Below are 24,204 nucleotides of genomic sequence, written 5' to 3' on the forward strand. Positions count from 1 at the left end.
GGACCTTTTATTTTCATCTTATTACACGTATGCACTGTCTCCTCAATTAAGCAGATGATTGAGGGTAGGGAACATGTTTTGGACTCATCTGTGTGCACAGCAGTGACCTTAACATAGTAGGTATTCATCACATTTGATGATGAGTTGCAAATAAGGTGGGAGCTGCTTACCAGATGCTTGTGCACTGCCCCAATGAAACGGAAAACAGACACAGTGAAAAAGGAAAGAGCAGAATTTCTCTTCTTTCACAACAAAACGGGTCAGTTTCTTTTCTAATTCAGGAAACTTGACATGAAAACTGCAATTGTTCAGGGGAAACGGAGCGAGTACATTAGACCCTCTCAGGCTTTCAAGGCTTCTTTGCTTCATGGTTCTCTTACCTGGAATTGCGGGGTAGAGGAGGGAGAAGTAAAGAAAGAGAATACATGGGGCTGAGAGTCTTGTTTCTGCGGCTGACACACCTTAAACCGTAAGACCACAGAATCTTTGAGCTGAAAGAACTTTAGAAATCATTCAGATCACGTCCCCTGCTGTCACTTATCCCTGAACTACCCAGAATCTGCACTGCCCTTCTGCTTGGTGCCACACCTCTCCCCTGGACCCTTGTTGTTCTAGAACAGAACCTGCAGAGCACCTGGAGTCTCCTTCCGCTTGGTGAGGGACCACTGGAAGGTGGCGAGAAGAGTCAGCGCTCCGGCTAATTCTGGCATCCTGGGACAAAGCTGTGGAGGCTCCGTGTTAGCTGTGGCTTTGATGACTGGAGGCAGAAAATAAGCCAAAAGGTTGCAATATCCATTCACCAAGATTGTGGTGCTATCTTCTCCATAAACACCAGCCAGGAAACCAGCAGTCGATGGGCAGGGGCACTTTTAAGACGCAATAGCTCAGTTCAACAAATGTTTACTAGTGTTTCTCTTGAATAAAACATTATCATAACAATGAGAAGTAAGCCATTCATAAAGTGTTTTCAAGGTTACTAGGTGCTTACCTCACAATTATTCTATGAAGCACAAGGATTAACCCCATTTTAGAGATGAGGAAACTGAAGTTCAGAGGAGGTGAAATGTGATTGATTGGTCCAGGGTTACATTGCTGGTAAGCGTCAGGGCTGAAGGGCCAATACTGTGTGATGATGAACAGTCTTCTAACTGGCTTCCAAACAGGAAGAGCTGGTGCCTCTGGAGTGGCTGAGATAGAACTGAGAATTTATAAACCCTTCTCTCAGTCTTTTTTCCATCATTCAATGTCAGGAAAATTGGAGAGCTGTATCAAAAAAAAAAAAAAAAAAAAAAGAGTAGTTTGTATCCATACTTAGCGTAGAAAACTTGTTAACTGAGTCAAAAATCTAAACGTTGAAAAAAATGTTTTAAGCATTAAGCTGGACAGACCCTATAGTCTCTAGGCAAGACGATGTCCACCAGAAGGTTAGGTTGACTATGGGCTCAGATAGAATTTCTTTATTTGTGGGTATAATAAAATTGTTCTATATTCCACATTCATGTCATCTATGCAGATGATTCTCAGATCTATTTATCCAGCCCCAATGTCTCCTGTGACCTCCAGTCTCTTATCCCCAAAGCTCAATTAGACATCTGGAACTAGATGTCCCATACACATCTTAAACTCAACACAACCCCAACTCACTCTCTTTCTTTCCCCTCTTGCTCACTTACCTATTACTGTCAAGAGTAACACCACTGTCCCAGGCACTCAAGGCTCACAACCGAGATGCTCTTCTTGGCTCCTCCCTCTCTCAGCCTCACATCCAATCTGTTGACTTTACCTTTGTCGTACGGGCCCTGACCTCACACCTGGACTACTGCAATAGCCTTCTGGCTGGTCTCCCTGCCTCAAGCCTCTCCCCATGCCAGTCCACTCTCCACTTGGCTACCAAAGTGATCTTCCCAAAGTGCAGAGCCAACATTTCATCCCCTATTCAATGAACTCCAGTGGCTCCCTATTGCCTCTAGGATCAAGTACAAAGTTCTCCGACCTTTCTCATCTTCTTACCCTTTCCGCAATCTGTGACATCATGACTCCAACCTACTTTGCTGTTCCTTGCTCACAACCCTCCCTCCTCCACACTGCATTTCCCTGGGCTGTTCTCCCTCCTGCTCTCCACCTTCCGGCTTCCCTGGTTACCCTCTGACTCACATGATTTCCTTCAAGTCTCAGCTAAAATTCCATCTACTACAAGAAGCCTCTCCTGGTCACCCTTTTTGTTGTTGTTGTTTTTGTGGTGAGGCAAGAGACGTTAAGTGACTTGCCCAAGGTCACACAGTTAGTAAGGGTCAAGTGTCGGAGGCTAGATTTGAACTCAGGTCCCCCTGACTCCAAGGCCAGAGCTCTATCCATTGCACCACCTAGCTGCCTCCTCCCTTATTGTTAGTGTCCTTCTTCTGGGATTACCTTAGATTTATGCTCAATCTATCGGAACAAAGTTGTTTGCATGTCCCCATTACATTGTGAGCCCCTTGAAAGCAGGAACTGCTTCTGCTTTTCTTTGTAACTCTAATGAATAAAGGTAGTAGTAGTACCTACCACACAGGAGGTGCACAATAAATTCTTATTGACTTGCCTTTCATGCCTTGGTAGCCTGAGAAACTTTCAAGGGAATTGAATAATTACAGGGGAGGAACAGAAATGAGTTAAAATTCAGATATTCCCAGGGCCTGAGTCCTGAGTGAGGGTAATATAAACCACAGAAATGACAATCTGAGAAGCTGTCAAAACGGTATTTGGTGTCTGTGATCTCAGAGCTATGGGTTCTGAGTCATGAGTTGCAGCAATTATTTTGCCTTTTACTTTTACATTCTGACAGAGATCTGTTTGAAGAACTCAGAATACCTTTTAGCGCTTCTTCAACCTCAAGGGCCTCTACCCACTGCTGAGTAACCTGGCTCTCAACCTGCACATTGCTCACCTGGTACGTGACGCCTGAGCCGTGTTCTGTTCCCGAGAATGCACAAAAGGTAAGCTGATGTTGGATGATCACATTTTGCTGGGGCAGCAGTGGAGCAGGCTTAAGGACAAAGACCGGCCCTATTACTTGATGAAGGTGATTTGCCAAAGCCAACAATGAGGCCGCACAGCAACACAATGGCCCTCTGCAGAGACACTACCTCTTAATGCACTACGAGGATCTGGCCCGGGGGCCTCTGGTCTAGGCCTCCCAGTTATACAATTTCTCACAATTACAAGTCTTGCCTCAGCTCCAGTCCTGGGTTTAGTTCATTACTCACGGGCAGGGTTTCGGAAATGATTCCTTCTACCCAAATTCCAGGGATGGCCATAATGTTTCCCAGGCCTGGCGCTGGTCACTGCCCTATAAAAAGGTGACCCAAATGCAGACTATCTGTGATGACTAACACAGCCAGAGGGTACTAGGTCCCTCTTTCCTTTCTTCACCCACCTTCTGCCCTCTCTGAACTCACAGAGAAACAACAGGAAGGAAGAGGGCTTCCATAGGGGAGGTCTTGGGGAGGATCTGGGGATGCCCCCTCAACCTCGTGGTCTCCACAGTCTCCTTCAATGTCTTGGTTCATTGACGGTCAGTCCTGGAAAGGGCATGAAGAGCCCACTAGTTTACTCATGCCTTGGCCAATATGGCCAGAAATTCCGGGTCAAGAAGGCTTGGGCGGACTTATTGAAGAGCCAGAACTTGAAGCAGAGAACCTTGGAGCTCAGCAGCCTCCTCAGCCTCTGCTCTCAGCTGGGCAGCCTGTGTCCCAAGAGCTGGGTCTGGCCTTACAGATGAGAAGATCAGCTGGGCCGAAGTCACGCCCTAGCGGCCAGGAAAGCAGTTTTCTCGAGCTCTTTCAGCTTCTAAAGTTCATACACAGAAAGGACTTGAGACTCACGTTTTTTCTCTTTGATATTTTCAATGACTGGCTTGGCTTCCAGATTGTATAATCTAGTGTCTCCTGTAGGCTTCATGTAATATTTACTGTGAGGTTTTTTTTATCTTAATCACATTTACTTGGGGATGTTCTCCTCCTCCTCAAAAGATGCCAGACTGTCTTTTTTCTTGGATTCCCATACTATATTCTATATATCTAGTGCTATGTTCTTCATTCCAAAACTGTAGCTTTCTTCTATGTCTAGGTTACATCTGCTATCCATGTATTTTTAAGGAAATACCCTTCACTCTAGAAAGCACAGGTATTCTCATAATCTTTTACACAAAAGAAGAATTCATTTTTGCATTTAAGACTCTATCTTTCTTTCTACAAATAACAACGGCTAACATGTATATGGCATTTTAAAGTCTGTAAAGCACTTTCACTATGTTATCATAGATGATCCTTACAACAACTCTGCGAGGGAGATGCTATTATTATCCCCATTTGCATAGATGGAAATTAGAATCAGAGAGGACAGGTAACTTGCCTGAGGTCCCACAGCTAATGCGTGTCTAAGGCAGGATTCAAATTAGGGTCTTTCTGATTCTAAGGTTAGCCATCGGCCCATTAAGCCACGTCCCCAACCATTTCAAGTCTCAGCCTTTTCAGATGGCATGTTTTTCTTCCGGGACTAACATCCTTCATCCCAGAGAACTTAAGGACTTCAGCACCATCCCAGCACCGAGCACAGAGCATGATATAGCTGCTCAAGAACGTCTTGTTGGAATGAATGCTTGGGGACAATCCAATCGTTTCTCATCTGAGGACCCATGAGGCCCAGAGAGTAGAGTTACTTACCTGAAGCTGCCCCATTGTAAGGAGCAGCCGCCAAATACCATCATTCTTCTACCATGCCACACTGCCTGCTGGATGTTTTCTGCTTTCATGGATCTCAAAAAGGAAGCATTTCACTCTCAATTGTGGCTCTTTATAGAAAAAGGACCACTTTCTGTTCACTGCCAGCACCAAGTTCTGCATGAGTCTGAGAAAGCAGCTGTGCCTATGAAAGCACTTGGAACAGAGGCGTTTCAAGGTTAGTGGGAAATGAAGGTGAGCGGCAAAAGACTGACAGGATTTATTGGGGATGAGATGCAGAAAGCCATTCTCAGGGGGTGCTTCCTCATTTCAGTAACATCTCAAACTAGAGAGTGGTAGGACCCTGGAGCTTCCTTGAGGAAAGGGTCTGCTTCATTCTTGTCCTTGTAGCCCCTAGCACCCAGCACAATGCCTGGTCCATCCTATGTACTTAATATATATTTGGTGAGTGGACTCCATGTGGTCCCCTCTGGCTCTGAATTTTCTTTCCAAGGTCAGAAAAGATGGTCAAGTCACATGGGTTACCCTCTAGCTAAAGGTGACAATTGGCGGGCCTTCTGGTAAACCAGTGTTTGCTGGATTCTCCTTCTTGTTTTCTGGTTTCATGGCAGGAAAGAGAAGAACCTCCTAGAGGGGAGAAATATGTACTGTGCTTAGGAAGCTGCATGTAAATTCTTCTACCACTATCCTACTTTAACATTTTTCTCTTCTTCAGCAAATAGCTGCAACTAAAGGACTTCCCAGGGAGGTGGCCAGAGGACACGCCTTGAAAGAGAACAGAAACAGCCCAGTTTCCTTTGCCACTAGCTGTTAACTCTAGGACGTAAGCACTAAACCAGATCAGAAATTTTCACACAATAGATGGAAAGGACAGACTTTTTTTCTCTGTTTCTTTATAATTGGGGAAGTAGAGTAGAGAACTTAAGTTACTTAAGGCTCAAGGTAGGAGAGGAGAAACCACAGAAAATGTGTCCTTTTCAGAACATGAGCTCTTTGGAACGAGACGGGGAGAGTCGGCTATTTACCTTAATGTTATTGGAGTCTGTAAGAAGCATAGCGAGTCTGTCAACGCCCATCCCCCAGCCGGCCGTTGGTGGGAGCCCATACTCTAGGGCGGTGCAGAAGCTGTCATCCATAATCATGGCCTCGTCATCACCTGCAGCTTTGGCCTAGATGAGAAAAAAAAGGGTGAGCCTGTCAATGCTGAATTGCATACACTAAAATTTTAGTACCCACCTGCACAAAGTAAGGTGCCCCAGGGGGCTACTACTCTAGGGAGCTACCAACAACCAGACTGTATTATGGAACAAGGTTGTCCAGTCATTTCTGGATAAACACACATTTCTCTGTGGCTAAGATGTAGAGAGGCTGTGACTGAGCAGGACATCTTCCAGAGATCACATGCTGCCCCTGCACTGCTAACGGTCTCTGTCAAAATCTTTATTTCCATGTGTTTTCCCTTAGAATAGAGCCACAGCTATTTGCTGAGCTTCTTACTGACTTACAAAGGGAAGCAGGCAATAATCTGAAATGTGTCAGGGCCTAGATTCTGTGGAAGTAACTGATTAGATTCTATTGTTCCTGCTCATTCGTCCCTACCTTGGCCTGCTCTTCAAAAAGCTGCCGCTGCCGCACAGGGTCGTTCAGCTCTGTGTAGGCGTTGCAGATTTCCTTCTTCATCACAAGGAGCTCAAAGCGCTCGGTAAGGCCGCTCTTGGAGCGATGCCTGCACGATGAAAACCAAAGGACAGTGATGAGCTTGGAAACGAGGCTTCTTGTTGGACAGGCAACGAGTTCAGCCCTTTCCTTTTACAAATGAGGAAAGTGAGACCACAGAAATGGCTTGCCCACACAGGTCACGATCAGTGGCCTCTTTCCATTGCCTCATGAAGGGATCCAATACAGAAAGGGGGACTGAAGTTCTAGTCCATCAGTAATTCAGCAATTGGTATAACTGCTCAACTTCAGCTGATATGGAGGCTTTGGCAGTCACAAAGCAAAGTATAAATACAGAGAGAGATGTGGTACCAAACCCCACAGAAAATCCACAACAAAGAATGCAGAGACATGACATATTTCAGGCCTCAGCATCTAGGCACTGAGAATAGCAAAGGAGCCATGATGGACACCTGTGCCAGTCTGGGGAAGACCATGGCTCGCTCGCTCTCTCTCTCTCAACCATGTTTTTAATTGCAGAAAATTAAATGATAGCATTACAAAGGAAATCAGTTATACTGAAATATGATTATTGAAATATCTAAAAAAACAAGTCCATGGTCCCCAGGTTAAGAACCTTTGCTCTTGCCCCTGGGGGCAATAGCTGGCCTGCTCGTGAGCCTCAATGTACCAAAGGCGTTCAATGTGTCTATGTGCATTGGACATTGGGGGTTGCTTCCAGGATCTCCTTATTAGGTTATCTAATCCTAGCTGAGTCCCCACTGTTGGATGACAATCCGTTACTTCTCACCTGAATGACTATCACACTCTACACAGCTGGCCATTCCAAACCTCTTCTCCCCCAAGGCCTCTTACATGCCCTCCTGCTAGCCCCCTCTCAACAGAAGGCTTTGTCTTCTATATTACGGAGAAAATCTAGCCCTAAGCAAGTCCTTACTTCAAAACCCTTCTTTTCTTTGCTTCAGTGTCTAATAAAGAGGCACATTCTCCTCAACCAGGGTACTTCTGATCCTAGCTCTCACCAGTTCCCCAGGAGCTTAAGCTTCCATCACTCTCTGTTCTGGTCTTCGATCTCTCCTTATCCTTCGGTTCCTTCTCTGCCTCCTACCTCCTCCCCGGGTCTTCTCCATCATTTAAAAATCCTCCTTTCAATCCTATCATCCAATAACTTTTTTCCTTTACAATCAAATCGCAAGTTAAGGGTCCCATGGCGGTTACAATGCAGCAGCACTGTGCTGATAACCAGTGCCAAGGACTTTGGTGGCAAGAACTTTCTCTCAGGGTCTTCAGCACCTGCAGGAGCGGCTACCAGGCTACCTCTCCCTAGTCACTTTCCAGGATGATGGCTGAGGGCACTGCTATGCCCAAAGTGCTTAGGGTTAGGGTCCTGGGCTGTCTCCATTAGGGCTGGAGAGGATGGGGAGGAGGGGGATGTCAAGGTAGTGGTGGTGACAGTTTGACGTGTGTGGTCCATGCTGCTTCTTGTCTCTCCCTCGGGATTTCGCTGTTTTGGCTGCCCTGCTTGCCTGCCTGCTAAATTGTTTGATAATTGATAGGGATGGCTGGCCCTTTCGGTTGTCTTCCCTGATAATGGTCACTTCCACTAAGGGTCCAGCAGAAAAACAGATCGGTGTCTGGGTCACCCACCAAGGTCTAAATCTCGGTCAAGACGATAGGGAAGTTGGTGAGCCCTGCTATCCCAGGCCCTTGAGCAGCTCCATATAGAAGGCAGGAGAACTAGGCCAGGCAGGGGACAATAGCGCTGCTCTTCTGGGAGAGGACCGAGTACAGAGAGAAGGAAGGATGCTGCTTAACACAGTGAACTCCCAGCCCAGCATGGCTGCAGCCACCTTGGAACAGTCTGTAACAGCCTTCTAACTGGTCTCTCTACTTCCAATCTTGTTCTTGCCAGTCCATCTTCCATACAGGTTGCCACACGCATGGGCCTTAGGCAAGGATCTGACCATGTCACATGTCTCCCACTAAAAATCTTAAATGGCTTCCTGTTGTCTCTAGGGCAAAATACAAAATTCTCACCTTTGCATTTAAAGTGTTCCAACAAGGGAAGAATTTATGACCAAACAAGAGATAGAGAACATTATGAAATGCAAAATGGATAATTTTGGTTACATTAAATTAAAAAATTTTTGCACAAAGCCAATGCGACCAAGATTAGAAGGGAAGGAGAAAGCTGGGAAACAATTTTTATAGCCAGTGTCTCTGATAAAGGCCTCATTTCTAAAATATATAGAGAACTGAATCAAATCTATAAGAATACACAAGTCATTCCCCAATTGATAAATCATCAAAGGATATGAGTAGGCAGTTTTCAGATGAAGAAATTAAAGATATCTATAATCATATGAAAAAATGTTCTAAATCACTACTGATGTACTTTCTCACACCTATATAATTGGCTAATATGACAAAAAAGGAAAATGATAAATGTTGGAGAAGATATGGGAAAATTGGAACACTAATGCATTGCTGGTGGAGTTGCTATTTGATCCAACCATTCTGGAGAATAATTGTGAACTATGCCCAAAAGGCAACCAAACTGTGCATACCCTTTGATCCAGCAATACCACTACCAGATCTGTATCCCAAAGAGACCATAAAAAAAGAGAAAGGGTGCACATGTACAAAAATATTTATAGCACCTCTTTCTGTAGTGGCAAAGAACTGGAAATTGAGGGGATGCCCATCAATTGGGTAATGGCTGAACAAGTTGTCGTATATGAAGGTAATGGAATACTATTGTTCTATAAAAAATGATGACCAGGGAGACTTCAGAAAAACCTGGAAAGACTTACACGAACTGATGCTGAATGAAGTGAGCAGAACCAGAAGAACACTGTACACAGTTATAGCAACATTGTGTGATGACTGACTTTGTTAGACTTAGCTTTTCTGAGCAATGCAATGGTCTAAAATAATTCCAAAAGACTCATAATGGAAAACGCTATCCACATCCAGAGAAAGAACTATGGAGTCTGAATGCAGATCAAAGCATACTATTTTCTCTTTCTTTTGTTATTTTTTGTTTTTTCTTTCTCATGGTTTTTCCCTTTTGTTTTGATTCTTGTTTCACAACATGACTAATGTGGAAATATATTTAATGTGATCATACATGTATAAGCTATATCAGATTGCATGCCATCTTGGGGAGGGGGGAAAATTTGGAACTCAAAATCTTACAAAAGCAAATGGTGAAAACTAAAAATAAATAAATGAATACATTAAAAAAAATAAGTAAAGTGTTTCAAAATCTGGCTCCTATATACCTTTCCAGTCTTATTTCCCATGATTCTCCTTCATTTAGTCCCTGTTTCAAACAGTCCTCATAACTGTTCCCATGCCTACAATAACCTTCTTCTCCTCAACCTTCTATGTGGCTGCACACCTAAAACACTCTCCCTCTTTAACTCCACCATGCAGCGTTCCCCATTTCTTTCAAAGCAGAGCTTATGTATTGCCTCCAACATGAGGCTTCAGCTGATCCCCCAGTTATCTGCACTTGTTTTCAGGAAATTCCTTTATTAGTTACACATTTTGTGTACACGTGGTATTGTACAGAGTTGTTGTGAGGATTAGATGAGATGACATTTGTAAAGAATTTAGCACAGTACCTAACATGGAATAATGCTTCCCTCTTGCCCCCCGCATCCTCCTAGTGGAGTGTAAGCTCCTGAAAGGCAGGGGCTGTTTGTCTCCATCAGGGCTGGAGAGGATGGGGAGGAGGGGGATGTCAAGGTAGTGGTGGTGGCAGTTTGACGTGTGTGGTCCACGCTGCTTCACTGCTCAGAAAAGCTAAGTCTAACAAAGTCAGTCATCACACAATGTTGTTATAAGTGCGTACAGTGTTCTTCTGGTTCTGCTCACTTTATTCAGCATCAGTTCACGTAAGTCTTCCCAGGTTTTTCTGAAGTCTGCCTGGTCGTCATTTTTTATAGAACAATAGTATTCCATTACATTCATATACGACAACTGTTCCTAGCACAGGGCCTGGTATGTTGAAAGCACTTATAATAAACATTTGTTGACCTGAATTTGTTAATGCCCTAATCCTCTCCTGGGCAGCCATGCTGTATCTTACCACTTGGCCAGTGGGCTCATTATCTGTGGGTGGTCACAGATGAAGGTGGGGTTGATGCAGGTCATTTCCAGGAACTCACCTACAAGCTGAACAATAAAGGACACATTGCTAGAAAACAAGTTAGAATAACGCTTTCCTAATCCCAATCCTAAATCCCACCCAAAGGAAGGCTACAATAGGCTTCTGAACATGGGGCTCATCCTTTTCCTAGCTATCTAGCTTGACTCCTGGGAAGATGTTTGAGCTGGATTCTCCTCACTGTGGGCTGCAGTCTTCACAGGGACTAGAAGGAGCCATCCATTCCTGGATGTGAGGGACCAGAACCCAAAGCCACGCATGATCACTTACCTTGTCAAGAAGTCTGGCTGTAGTTCGGGGAGCGGGACACTCTACACCTCTCTCCACACAGATGTCATCAAGAATCTTACGAGTTTCTGTTATGCAAACACACAAAATTAGGGGAGAGCTCCCAAGTCCCTGGGAGAGGAATTGTATAAAGAACTATGGCAGAGCTACATGGCTTTGTAAACCTTAAAGCATTATGTAAAAGTTAAGACATAAAAAATGAAAGTTTCTGATCCAATGGCTAAGGTCAAGGAGGACTGTCTTTACCTCCTGTTTCAAAAAGACTGGTGTCAGGAAGCTTCATGCCAAGAGCTTTCTCAAGCTCTTCCACCATGCTGATTCTCCGGAAGGGTGGTGTAAAGTCAATATCGTAGGCCTGGCCCTCTGGGCCATCTGGGTGATAGGTGACCTTGTAACTTCCTGTAATGTTCTTCACCATCCCTGAGAGAGAAACCCACTTCTTAAAGAAGATCTACCACAATCCCTTCCCCCTGATATGGCGCATAAGTCCTTGAGAGCACCTGTCAAAGGCATGGTGGATAAGTTACCTGAAATCATCTTCTCAGTGATCTCCATGAGATCATGGTAGTCTGCATATGCCATGTAGAACTCACAGGTGGTGAATTCAGGATTGTGAGTCAAATCAATTCCTTCGTTCCTAAACTGACGTCCAATTTCATACACCCGATCAAGGCCACCAACCACCAGCATCTAAACACAGAGAAATCAAGTCATACATAGCAAGGCTTGGTTAGGTGGACCTGTAAAAATTCTGCCAGGGAATTGTCAATAGAATAAACAAATTATCAGTGACCATATGAAAAAGTGTTCAAAATATATAATCATCTAAAAGATGCAAATTAAAACAACTCTGAGTGACTACTGCATATCCTTAAAGTTGGGGAAGATAATAAAAGATGGTAACATACGATGCTTGCGCAGTTATGAGGAAAAATCATGCATGCTTATACAATTTTGGTGGAAATGACTTGGTCAACCTTTTGAGAAGGCAATACAGAATCATACAATTAAATTACAAAAATATTTATACCTATTCATCCAGTTATCCCACTACTGGAATTATACCCCCAGGAGGATAATAACAAGACCTCCATGTACAAAAATATGTTGCTATTTATGACAGCAAGAAACATGGAAACAAAAAACAAAACTAAAATGATGTACCCTATTATTTGTGAAAGACCTGACTCTTCCCTCTCTCTTAATCCCCACATCTCATTAGTTGCCAAGTCCTTTCAATTTTACCTCCAGTACATCCTTCATATCTACCCGCTTCTCTATAATTACATAGCTATCACACTAGTTTGGGCCCTCATCACCTTGTGCTGAATATATCAACACAATGGAACGGTGTTATGGTGCTGCACCAAATAAAATGATAATGATGAAGAATATTTTTTAAAATGGCAAGATTTCTGTGAAAAGATGCAGAGTGAAAAAGAGAACCAAAAGATTCATACAGAAATTGTGTCAAAAAAGACAATAATAGCAAAAGAGGGGGAAGGGAGAGGGAGGGAAGGGAAGGAGAGAAGAGAGAGAGAGAGAGAGAGGGAGAGAGACATTGAGTCAGAAGAGGGAACAGAAATAGCACAATTTTATTAGTATTAGGTTAAAGTCAACAGACATCTTTAAAAAACAACTGGCAATTCACAAAAGTTTATGGCTAGGTTTACAATCACTTTTGGTTTTCTTTATACTGAGTTTTCTTATTTTCTTTTTTTTTTTAAATATCTGAAATCTTGTTTTCGACAGAAGTTGAAATAAAGCTGATTTTTCATTAAAAATCTTCCATGCACAAGCCCACACTTGCTTACAAAGCTCAGGATGACTGTAAGTTTTTTATAGACCAGGATTAAAATTTATAGACACAGAGAAGTCTCTGCACTTTAAACACCTAATAGATATTGGGCATACTGTGGGCACAGTCAGTATTTACTGACTGATATCTATCAACCTTCTCCCTAAAAATGTATGGTTGTTTAGAGATATTACCTAAGATGTCAAAATACACAGGTACACACAAATCCTTTGCATAAAAAACCTAAAATAACCTCTAACATAAGGAAAAAGATATGGCAGCATAGTAGCCCATCTAGTGTCCCATGTGACTGGACAGGAAAAGGAATTAAGACGTCAAGAAAAAGAAGCAACAACCAGATCTTAAGGAAAAATCCTAAAAGGAGACACATTTCTTTCTCCTTCCTCTAGACCTCTCTTTCTTGTCCTCACTCTCATATTCTATTCAATCAATAAAACAATCAACAACCTCCTATGTGGCAGGTACAGTACTAGGTGCTGAGGACACCAAGACAAAAACTAAACAGGCCCTGTCCTCGAGGGACTTACATTCTGTCAGGTAAAACACCACGAATACATCTAACTACAAAATGCGTACCAAGTAACTGGGGTGGAGGGGGAAGGCAATAGGAGTTGAAGGGACTGGGGGAAGGCAGCAGGTGAGGAGGAGGGGATCCTGGGCTTATGCAAAGGCAAGAGATGAAACGTGCCAGATAACGAACTCTAAGTCAGCCAGCTGATCCAGACTGAAGAATGGGTGAAGGGGAATCAGATGTAACAAGCCTGGAACCAGGGGCTAGAGCCAGATGGTAAAGGATTTTAACTGCCCCAAAGAGGAGTTTTTCTTTTATGCTAGGAGCAATTTGGAGCCACTAGAGTTTTCTGAATGGAGAAGTGACATGGTCAGACATGTATTTAAGAACTCTCACTTGGTAAGTGTGTAGAAGATGGATGAGAAAGGAGAGACTTGAGGCAGAAAGATCCATGAGAAGGCCAGGAAGGCCCATAGCAGGGCAGAAGCTGTGTAAGCAGAAAGAGGGGCATAGATGGTTGTGAGATTTGGTGAAGAACTGGCAAGCCTTGACTGGATTCTGAGGTGAGGGAGAATGGAGAGTTGAGGATATCTTTAAAGTAACAAACTTGTGTGCCTGGAAGGATGGTGAAACCCTCACCAGAAATAGAGACTTAGGGAGAGGGGTGGGCTTAGGATGAAAGATAATGAATTCTTTTCTAGACGTTGAGATGCACAAGAGAAATACATTTGAAATACCCATGAGGCACTTAGGGATTCGAGATTAAGCTCAGGAGACAGAAGCGGTAGAAATATAGCTCTGGGAGCTACGTGCAAGGCTCCAGCCCATTCTGGTCAAGCTGATTTCTGCACCGACTTGCCATGACCTGCTGGCCCATTCACTAAGGAAGAGGGGCTATGGTTTTCTCACCTTGTGATAGAGCTCTGGGGCAATTCTCATAAACAAGTTCATGTCCAGCTCGTTGTGGTAGGTGACAAAGGGCCTGGCCACAGCTCCCCCTGGGATGACATTCATGATAGGAGTTTCAATCTAGAAAGAGAAAGAGAAACTTGACTGCAGCACCAAGAAGAGCACAGGCACGTGACATTTGTTATTCATTCTAAGCTCATCATTTCCTGAGTTAGGAAGTAAGCATCATGGACCACAGAGAAGTGTTTCTCACAAAACTGTGGCTCTTTTGCCACTAATCTCGCAGCCCAGGACTGCCTAATTCATGAGAACGTCAGGACAGACCCTTTTGGGATGTCCACCAGTCACCTCCTCAAGCCAGCACCCCTGCTCCCTGTATGAATGCCACTCTGCAAAGTCAGGTCCTGGACCAGTACTTGGGGAATTATGGAAACATGGCGGAACTAGGACAGTGGCAGAGAAGGGACTACCTCAGCAGGAACTGGAAGCTACTGACACAGAGCAATCCTCAGGACGGAGCAGGGAGCAGCGGGGAACATACACATCAGGAATGTCTGAACAAATGTTAGAAAGGCTCTCTCCTCACCTCCAAGAAGCCCAACTCATCTAGGAAGCTCCTTATGTAGGTAATTATCTTGGAGCGGGTGATGAACTTCTGTCTCACAAAGTCATTCAGGATCAAGTCTAAGTATCGCTGGCGATAACGTGTTTCCTTTAAGAAACAAACACAGTAGTTACTAAGTCATTGTATCCTGATACATAAAATGCAGATGTGAGACCGAAGGCCTAAGAAAGTGAACACTGAGAGGTGGTAAAAGAACACATTAAGCCCCAAAAAGGGCTGGAATCACAGGGAGGAGGCGCCGCGAGCTCACCTTGTCTTTGAGGCCATAATGAAGATGAGGCAACATATGAAGGCATGGTGACAGGAGCGTAATCTCATGGGGAATAATGCTCAGCTCTCCCTTTTTGGTCTTGCCCGGATTCCCTTGAACCCCAATAATGTCTCCCCGTCGAAGTTTGTTATTTACATGAAAAAATTCTTCTTCTGATTTATAATTCCTGAGGGGAAGGGACGTTCAATTCAGTACACAGTAGCCCAAGTTCATGATGACCTGTGCTCTCACCCTAGGTCCTTCACTAAAATCCTAAACAAACATGTAAGGTGGTTCCTTGTAGCATCTTTTGCAAAGCGCTTTATAAAATGTAAAACACTATAGAAATGCTAGCTATTATTACAAACCAACTGAGCGCAGGATTTTTCCCTCTACTGTTTACTGATCTCTCCATTCATGCATCCAATAAATTCTAGTTAATTGAATGACCTGAGCTCTGCTCACCTCTGCTCACCTCTACTCACCCCACCCAACTCTACCTTACCATCATTTTAGAGAACAGGGTTGCGAAAATAAAACCAAGAGCACCTCCAAGCCTTCCACGTGCTGGGCTGGCAGCTTGACATACCTGGACGTCGCCTTGACCTGCAGCTTGACTCCCTCTCCTCGAATATCATAAAAGATGAGCTTTTTCCCTGCAGACCGTTTTGCATGGATACGACCTGTAAGTAGCAAAAGTCCCGCTGTCTCAATACTGCCTTCCCTGTGACCTTGATGCCAAGGGTACCCTCCCTCTGCAGAGCAAGGCATGGAGGGGAACATTTTCCCCATCTGAGGTCTCAGAGAAACATTCTCTATCATAGTCAGGAGGGCATCAGCTGCCCTTACCTAGAAGCAGTGATGTCAGTCACAGGCCATACCAACTGATCAGTTCCACTTGTCACAACCTAAAGCCATTAAGGAGATGCCCTGGTCTTAAAGGTACAGACGACCACTGTCTAACTAATGAGCATAATTCCTCAAACAAGGGTCAGTACCACCAGCACACATTAGGCAATGACTGTGCTGCAGCCAACGCTCCTTTCCCCGGATTTAGACAGACTTTTTTCACTTCCCCTCTTCCCATATCTGATACCTTAGGATTGCCTTCCCTTCATCTATGAAGAGGAAGAGGAGAGATGTTCATAGCAGACAGCTTGCTTTCTTTCCCCAGATTAGCCTTCAGACTGTAAGGGACTCTTTAAGGGAGGGACATTCTCTACTGTGTCCATTACATCGGGTCACAGCACACTTTATAATGGGAAGGAGGGAACAAACCTTTATTTGGAGCCTACTATATGCCAGGCCCTGTGCTAAGTGCTTTTTACAAATATCATCTCATTTGATAGTGAGGTAAGCACTATTGTTATCCCCATTTTAGAGGTGAGGAAATTGAGGCAAGCAGAGGACTTGCCCAGGGTCACACTGCTAGTAAGTGTCTGAGGCTGGATTTGAACTCAGGTCTTCCTGACTCTAGGCCCAGCAGTCTGTGCACTCTGTGACCAGCTGCCCCCATAATGGGAGTTCAGCGCACACTACTATCTGATGGGAGAGGATTACATACCTGCCACTCTCAAGGTGACATCAGTCAGATGGTCCTCTGGTTGCAAATAACTGTACTGCTTGATAAAGTGGGTGAGTGAGGTGTCTACATGGAACTTGTGTGGGTAGGGGTTGTCTCCATTGACCTTCAGCTGCTGGATCGCCTGGCTGCGGATCTTGTGATATTGCTGTGATAAAACACATCCAAGGTAGAAGATGAAATGTTACCTACAGGTAACAGAGCATGAAGGGATGTGACATGGTGTAAGACTGGAAAGGTTGGTAGGAACCAGGTTTCAAAGGGCTTTAAATGCCAGACTGAGGATTTTGTATTTTATCTAGAGGCAAGAGGGCACCCAAAGATATCTTAATAAAGGGGGTGACACAGACACTGCCTTCAGGAGAAAACATAAATTGCTCTATTTGTCACCAGAAGCCTCTCACAGTCAGGTTCGAGCCATCTTTCTGGGCAGCTCACCCCCCTGCCCCCAGAAACCTGACGTTCCAGACAGCCTCGACCATTCCGGGCCTTCTAGCTCCAGCCTCCTGCAGAGACCGTGTTCTCTCCCTTCCTCTCTGTGCCTCATAGAACCCTGAGCTCTCCTCAAGCCTCAGCTAAAATGTCACCTCCTCCAAAAGGCCTTCCCCGCTTCCCTTAATTTTAGTGCTCTGAACCCCTGCAAAGTACATAAAAATTTCATATTTATCTATAATTTATTCCTCTGCGAACATGTTCTAGCTTCCTAGCAGACAGAGGGCTCCTTGAATACAGAGATTGTCTTACTTTTGAATCTCTGTCCCCGGGGATCAGCACATAATAAGTGCTTGCGGACATGAGTCCACAAATTTTAGGAATAATGTGGCAGATGGGATGATGGACTGGCTCGAGAAGAGACTAGAAGCTGGAAGATCAATCAAGCCATCACAACAATCCAGGTGAAAAGTGATGAAGGCCTGAACTAAGACAAAAATTGTTCCTACTGAAGGGAACCCAGCTCTGATGAGGTTCATATTGGGAGTGATCGATCAACAAGCACTACCTAAGCTTCTACTACATACCAGATACTGGGGACATCAAGTACAAGAGTGAGGCAGTCTGTGCCCTGAAGCTGTTTCTATTCTAATAGGTACTCATACGTATTTTTTTTTACCCAATTACATGTTAAAACAATTTGTAAACATTTTTTTTTTAAGTTTTGAGTTTCAAATTCTAACCCTCCCCTCCATGAGACAGTAAGCAATCCAATATAGGTTATACATGTGCAATCATGTAAAACATTTCTGTTAATCATTTTGTACAAGACTAGAAAGAAAGAAAGAAGGAAGGAAAGAAGGAAGGAAGAAAGGAAGTAAAAAATTCAGACAATATTAGTTTTTTCTCTGGAGGTGGATAGCATGCTTCATCATGAGTCCTTTGGAATTGTCTTGGATCACTGTATTACTGAGAATAGCTAAGTCATTCACAGTTGATCATCATACAATATTGCTGTTACCGTGTACAGAGTTCTCCTGGTTCTACTCACTTCACTTTCCATCAGTTCATCTAAGTCTTTCCAGATTTTTCTGAAATCATCCTGCTCAACATTTCTTATAGCACAATACTCCATCATAATCATATAGCCAACTTGTTCAGCTATTCCCCAACTGATGGGCAGCCCCTCAATGTCCAATTCTTAGCCACCACAAAAAGAGCTGCTATAAATATTTTGTACAAATAGGCTCTTTTCCCTTTTCCCTTTTTTTAAAAAAATCTCTTTGGAATATAGACCTCACAGTGGTATTGCTGAATCAAAGGGTATGGCACAGCTTTATAGCCCTTTGGGCATAGTTCCAAATTACTCCAAAGAATATATTATTAAGATCAGCAATTCTCAACTTTCTTCTCCAATAGATTGCTTTGGGCATCCTTTCAGATTTTGAGGGCCACTGTTTCAATTCTAAAACAGATACAGCCTTACCCTGTTCTTTAGCTTTTGCTTTTCCCCTTCGTAACCTCCTGCTCTCTGTCCTGTATGTACACCGACAGTCACTTTCATTTTTTTGGTCTTGAGATTTTCTACCAATCATATAAAAAGATTTACAAATCACTGGCTCCCATTCTGAAAAATTCATCTGTCTTACTTTACTTATAGACCTTGTTTCTCAATATATAGGATGAGAGAAAACCTGTCTACAATGGAGAAAACTCATCATTTTAGAGGGGAACGGAGTTGTTTATTCACATGAAGCTCAGTTTGTGTGAATTAACAAAAATATTCTGGAACATCATTTCTGTTGGTTTCTACATTTCTTCAGCACACACACACACACACACACACACACACACACACACACACACGGCAATTGGCTCCTTCTTTCCAATAAAATCAATGATATCACCATTGTCCACATTTTATTTTAGCACAGTGCTTGGCACATACTGCTTAATAAATGTTCATTCATTCATTCAATTAATCAATAGGCTTAAAAACATCTCAAGGGACTAGTGACAAGTCAAAAAGCTCTTGCCTTGCTTATTTCTCTGAGCCACTCTCTCTTAGGATTTCTCAGAACAGATTAAAAGAATAGTATTCTGTCTTCTACCCTGACTTGTATGGCTGAGTGGAGTCAGAGAGGTGGTCAGCTCTAACACTGGTGAGCTGGGGCACAGGAAACTCACATGTGGATCCAGGCTCTCTTCATCAGTGGGCACACCATGGTCAACAGAGTGATTGGTGGCAGGGGCTTGACTTAGCTGCTTCTCACTGAGCTCCTCTTCATCCTTCAAATGTCTCTTCAGCTCACTGTGTAAAGGTGATAACAGAATTCACTGTGGAGGCTGCCTAGGGGAAGCAAGCACTGAGTATCTCCCTAACCATACTCTGTTACACATCTACTTCCCAAGGCACTCTAAGCCTAGCAGTTTTCCATTAGAAAAGACATCACTTAACAATTCAGTCACTTAACCAAAGAGGGCATGGACCAAACAATCAGTGGGTTAAAAAAAAATTTTGGAAAAGACAAGAAACTACTTAGTTCTCAGTACCCAGGCAAAACTTACCAAGAAAGCAAGGTAAAGGAGACTCTAAGGCCAAGTTTGAAGTTCAAAAATTTTTTTTAAAAATTTGTTTCTCTAGTGATCAGTCCTCGATTATTTTCAAGTCAAGACTGCCTCTGTAGGTCCTTTACCTCTGCATTCCCAGAAAGGAAGTTCTATCCACAAAGAGAAACTGGTTGTACAAGAAAACTAAACAATTTCTAAACAGGGTAATTACCCTAAGTCAGTCTGTCTGCAGGGGAATGCAGGGTCACAGAGAATGAAGTCCTCATTTTGAAGACAATTTTAGCTTACACTATAATAAAACATACGAATTCAGGCTTGGATTGTTAAAACTTCAGGGTTCAATGATTGAGTCTAGATGCATCATATCAGGCTGACCTAATCTACCAGAGAACATTTATTTAGGCATGTGAAGCATACTCCTTTTAAGCAAAGGAGCCTGATTCATAGAATCACAGAATGTTAAAGCTAGAAGTAACATTAGAAATAGTCTAGCATAATCCCTTCATTTTACTGATAGGCTAAGAAGTAAAGTAACTTGCCTGAGGTTACATCACTGATAAATAAAAGTCATTGATTTCAGGTTTTCTGAGTGTTCTGATTGCAAGTCCATGTGTCTTCCCATTAATTACTGGCTATACCACATTAGCAATTTTCTCAAAACTAGTTGTGGAATTCTATGACACTCTATTTCAGATAACTGCAATTTGAAGATTTACTACTTTTCCACCGGTTATGAAGAAAATTTAATTTTTTTTTCCTATATATTTCTCTTTAAAACCACATCAAAGAGCAGCTAGGTGGCGCAGTGAATAGAGCTCTGGCCTTGGAGTCAGGAGGACCTGATTTCAAATCCAGCCTTACACACTTAACACTTACTAGCTGTGTGACCCTGAGCAAGTCACTTAACCCCAAAGGCCTCACCAAAAAGCAATAAATAAATAAATAAATAAATAAAAATAAAACCACATCAAGATACTCCTAAAGACTTCCCTAATGGTTTGGCAATAGGATTAGAAACAAAATGTCTAAGCATGAGAATAAGAACTTCCTAAGTAACTGCTCGTGATATGAAAAGTCACAATCACTGTAAGTACTGCTCTTTCTAGGGGCAATAATGATCTCAGGGCCACCCCCAAAACAAAACCTTCTGTATTCCCAAAGAGCTAATTTGGGGCCTGAGAGAAAAGGGAGTCTGAATTCCTTAAGCAATAGATGAGAACTAGGTCCTGATGTTGCTAACAAGACTCCTTTTTTCTGTGGCAATGGACCTAGAGACATCTTAGACCTCTCTGAATCAGAAAGAAAGATCAGTTTTGCTCATATGACAATGGAGAAGGTAACAGCCACACCAACCTCCTTTTATCAGAAAGGGCATTGTTCTTGTGAAGTGGGGTGACAGGTACAAGATGATCCAGCCGAAGTCCCCTCCAACCCCATTTTGTCCAGCAGGCTTGGTGCAATGGCCCCTGAATAAGCTTAACCACAGCTTGCTTCAACATGGCAGAACACCCCAGGACTAATGGTTACTGCTGCCTAAAGGGAAACAGACATGCTGGGTCAGAATGGGCACCTGGTCAACGCAGAAACAAAAAGGCCCTTTCTGGCCCGAGGAGACTCTTGTTGCCTCTCATAACACAACTATTCTATGACTGACAAAGGAGTTTTCAGTCCGAGACTTCTGAGGGAGGCCCATTTGTGGCCAAGTCTCAATAAAGCTATAGTTCAATAACAAATTGAGGATACGAAAATTTAGGAAACTGTCTTCCTCCAGCACACTGTGAGGGAAAAACTCACTTGGGATATGATAGTAGTTCATGAAGTCTCATTAGTGCCCTGTTCTCTCCTTATCTCAAATCTCTGGGAGAAAGGGAATGAAAACTTTACTATGAATTTCATTCCATGGACAACTGCCAAGGCTAAAACCAAGCCTCAGAAATTGACCAACTTCTTTCCAAGGAAAAAGGAAAAGAAAATTTTAGAAAACTAAGAATGGTTTGGATTAATATTATTTATATGGAAAAAGAAGCTCTCATAGAGAGAAGCAACAAAGTTCAGTTTGCCCACGAGCCAAATGAGCAGGAATCTTTTTGATGTTCTGGACAATACCTGACATACATACAGCTAGTGCTTGTTCAATGTTATATAAGGGAGTTAAGAGCAGTTTTGAGAAATAGATGAAAACTATGTTGTAATCGGTAAGTTTCTCTGTGTAGAGTCAAATCATGAGAGACAATTGCCACTATATACTAATACTCAGTCTGGAGGTTCTGAGGTTGCGCAACAATATGAGACTAAATCAGAGAAAGTCAGATCTAGTTAAAATAACTCATTTTACATACAATTAAACTGAGGTCAAGAGGTGAAAAAACTGGTTTGAGGTCATACAGATAGTTAAATGGTAGAGTTTGATGAGATGAACTGAGACTCCACCCCAAATTTTCTCACCTCAAAGTCAGTATCTGTTTTACTCTGACATTTTGAGATTACATCTCATTCACTTTACAAATAATATAATTATATATATATATAACATATATATAATTATAAATATAATCAAGCTATTTTGATGCATTCCTCTTCCCCAAGGCATCTGACCACATCTAAAAATTAAATTCTAAATTATGCCACTAGATGAATATAAAACATGAATATCCAAAACCATTAGGTAATATGAATGAATTCAGGAGATGGATTAGGTTTTTCCAAGTTCAACTTCTACCATAACCTCAACCTCACCCTAATATCTCTTCAGCCCTAAACCAAAATTATTTGTAACCTTAACTTGCAGCCTGAGGAGCCCCATATGTATTCATAAGGCATCACATATAGCCGGCTCAGTTCCACTAAGTTAAGGCTCTAGGCCATGCCCCTATCGATTTTCTAAAGATTCAGAGCAATGAGAATGCCCCAAAGGCTTCATCAGAAAAGAGTTTAGAATTTTCCTTTCTCATTTTTCTTCAATATGATTAATGGTCTTTATTTCTTTGATCTTGATATAATTAAGAATAAGTTTCTAAAGAACAAGTATTTTAAAAGCACTGCACAATTCCCCAAAGGCAATCCAGCCCACTCTCTTCCTCCTATTCCATTCTAGACCTAGTTCATTGTATGTTTGCAATGTCGGTTCACCCTAGGCCTATCTTTCATTGAAATAATGGAGTATTAAGGCACATTGATTTAATTTCCAGGGTCTTAAGTTCTCCATGGAATTCCTCTACATCCTTATCCTCAGCAACAGATGGAAGTACACAAGCTACACACTTTTTTTTAAATCTTCAAGCAGGACGCTTTTTGCAAGTGCTTATAATAAGCATTATAATGAGATGACCAAGTAAATATATCATGAAATATTTCCTGTTGTCTCTGGACACACGATAAAACCAACTCTCTTTTGACTCCAAGCCCTTATTTCTTACCAGTAGGCAATTACTGCTTCTACCTCAACACTAGGTTACTGAATCTGTTTGGTGATTAAAGACAATAGAATACATAAGAAAAACACTGTTGACCCAATTCACACAAAAGTTTTCTAATAGTAAAGAACAGTCAGCCAAGGTGCTGCACACAAACTCAATGGATATGCCTAAGCTTGAACATTTGTTTGGAAAGTAACAAGTACCTTCTCTCCATATGATACCTATTCATCACATTAACATTCAAGCAAAAGAAAAATTACTGATGGGCAAAAGATAGACTGTTTTTACATTTACGGCTCAGAAATGCCAATATTAGTGAGGCCAGCACAAATTACGAACGGCTAGAGAGAGGTTCTAAACTCATTTACAATTCTTTTCTGAGGGCTGTTTTGTGAAAAATGGAATTTAACCTGCTGTCAAAAGGGAAATCTTGCTCGGATCCTCGGGACAGCAATGATTCCATCTATGAAGTTCCAAACCCCTATTTAGCTGAGTCTAGGACTCACTTGGGTCTCCTCTAAACTTTTTAAACTGTCAGAGTTCAATAACAAAAGAGTATTTCACTTTTCCCGAGCTCTTTTCTCCCCTTCCCCATAAAGCGAACGAACACAGGTAGAGACCAGGCGTTGGAAAGGATTGCCCCAGACAACGGAACCCCCAGAGCGAATTCCAGCCGGCCAGCCGAGCCCGGTGCGTCTCGGGATTTGTAGTTTCCGGAGATGAAAGGCGGCTTCTTCGAAGCGCGTCAGTGAGGGCGGAATGACCCCATTCCCGAGCGGCTCCAAGTCCCAGTCCCTGCGGATCTCACGAGCCCGAACGTCTCCGTCAGCGGCGCTTGCCCCCTAAATTCGTTCTCAGTTTCGTTCCGTTGGTACCTCCAGTTACCGCCACTCCTTACACTACAGCCATCTTTCCGGGAGAGCCCGACAGGAAAGGGAGGAGGTGTCAGGGAGCCGCTTCCGGGTCACTCCCATCAAGCCCGCCGCTTCCTGGAACCGTTCTGGCTGTAGGGCACGGTAGGCTACCGTCTTTTTTGAGGCCAGCTGGACCACGCCAAGGGAGTCGACCGTTTGGCGCGTCAGGTTGTCCCCATCCCACTCGGTGCCTCAGCTTCCCTTTGCTGCCCGTCGTGAGGGGGCGAGGCGCGCGCCCAGGCTGTTTGCTCGCGGGCTGGGGGTGGGCGTAGTTCGGGTGAACCTGGCTTTCTCGTGTCACGGAGTGAGGGCGCATGC

The 24,204-nt window shown here is 43.2% G+C and overlaps 1 protein-coding gene across 6 annotated transcripts; it reads right to left on the bottom strand.

Annotated features, from left to right (window-relative positions):
- Positions 1-214: 214 nt before the first annotated feature.
- On the bottom strand, positions 215-23,681 carry LOC114030879 (lysine--tRNA ligase-like). Of its 6 annotated transcripts, XM_027845797.1 has the most exons (17): positions 23,383-23,469; positions 20,910-21,089; positions 19,173-19,296; positions 16,536-16,701; positions 15,561-15,654; positions 14,972-15,158; positions 14,683-14,808; positions 14,097-14,216; positions 11,385-11,547; positions 11,104-11,277; positions 10,840-10,925; positions 10,492-10,577; positions 6,318-6,444; positions 5,744-5,887; positions 4,701-5,345; positions 989-1,263; positions 215-757 (listed from the first exon to the last, which is right to left on the bottom strand). In XM_027845797.1, exons 2-15 carry the CDS (start codon positions 21,053-21,055, stop codon positions 5,247-5,249), a joined length of 1,842 nt encoding a protein of 613 aa, XP_027701598.1. In that variant the 5' UTR covers positions 21,056-21,089; positions 23,383-23,469; the 3' UTR covers positions 215-757; positions 989-1,263; positions 4,701-5,246. The 6 variants fall into 6 exon arrangements, with proteins under 6 accessions (XP_027701598.1, XP_027701612.1, XP_027701607.1 ...); XM_027845811.1 differs by lacking the exon at positions 23,383-23,469 and adding an exon at positions 23,593-23,681 and having other exon boundaries at positions 215-1,263; XM_027845806.1 differs by lacking the exon at positions 23,383-23,469 and adding an exon at positions 23,581-23,669 and having other exon boundaries at positions 215-1,263.
- Positions 23,682-24,204: the final 523 nt, after the last annotated feature.

Source organism: Vombatus ursinus, unplaced genomic scaffold (genome assembly GCF_900497805.2).
Source record: "Vombatus ursinus unplaced genomic scaffold, bare-nosed wombat genome assembly UNPS02005286.1, whole genome shotgun sequence".
NCBI classification, from domain to species: domain Eukaryota; kingdom Metazoa; phylum Chordata; class Mammalia; order Diprotodontia; family Vombatidae; genus Vombatus; species Vombatus ursinus.

What these genes read in the sequence shown, in the direction of transcription:
- LOC114030879 (XM_027845811.1), bottom strand. Translation starts at nt 21,055, where the DNA reads ATGTTGAAGCAAGCTGTGGTTAAGCTTATTCAGGGGCCATTGCACCAA. An exon ending in GCCCTTTCTGATAAAAGGAG is followed by an intron (nt 19,297 to 20,909) that starts GTTGGTGTGGCT and finishes ACCTTTACACAG; the next exon opens with TGAGCTGAAGAGACATTTGA. An exon ending in AAGAGAGCCTGGATCCACAT is followed by an intron (nt 16,702 to 19,172) that starts GTGAGTTTCCTG and finishes GTTTTATCACAG; the next exon opens with CAATATCACAAGATCCGCAG.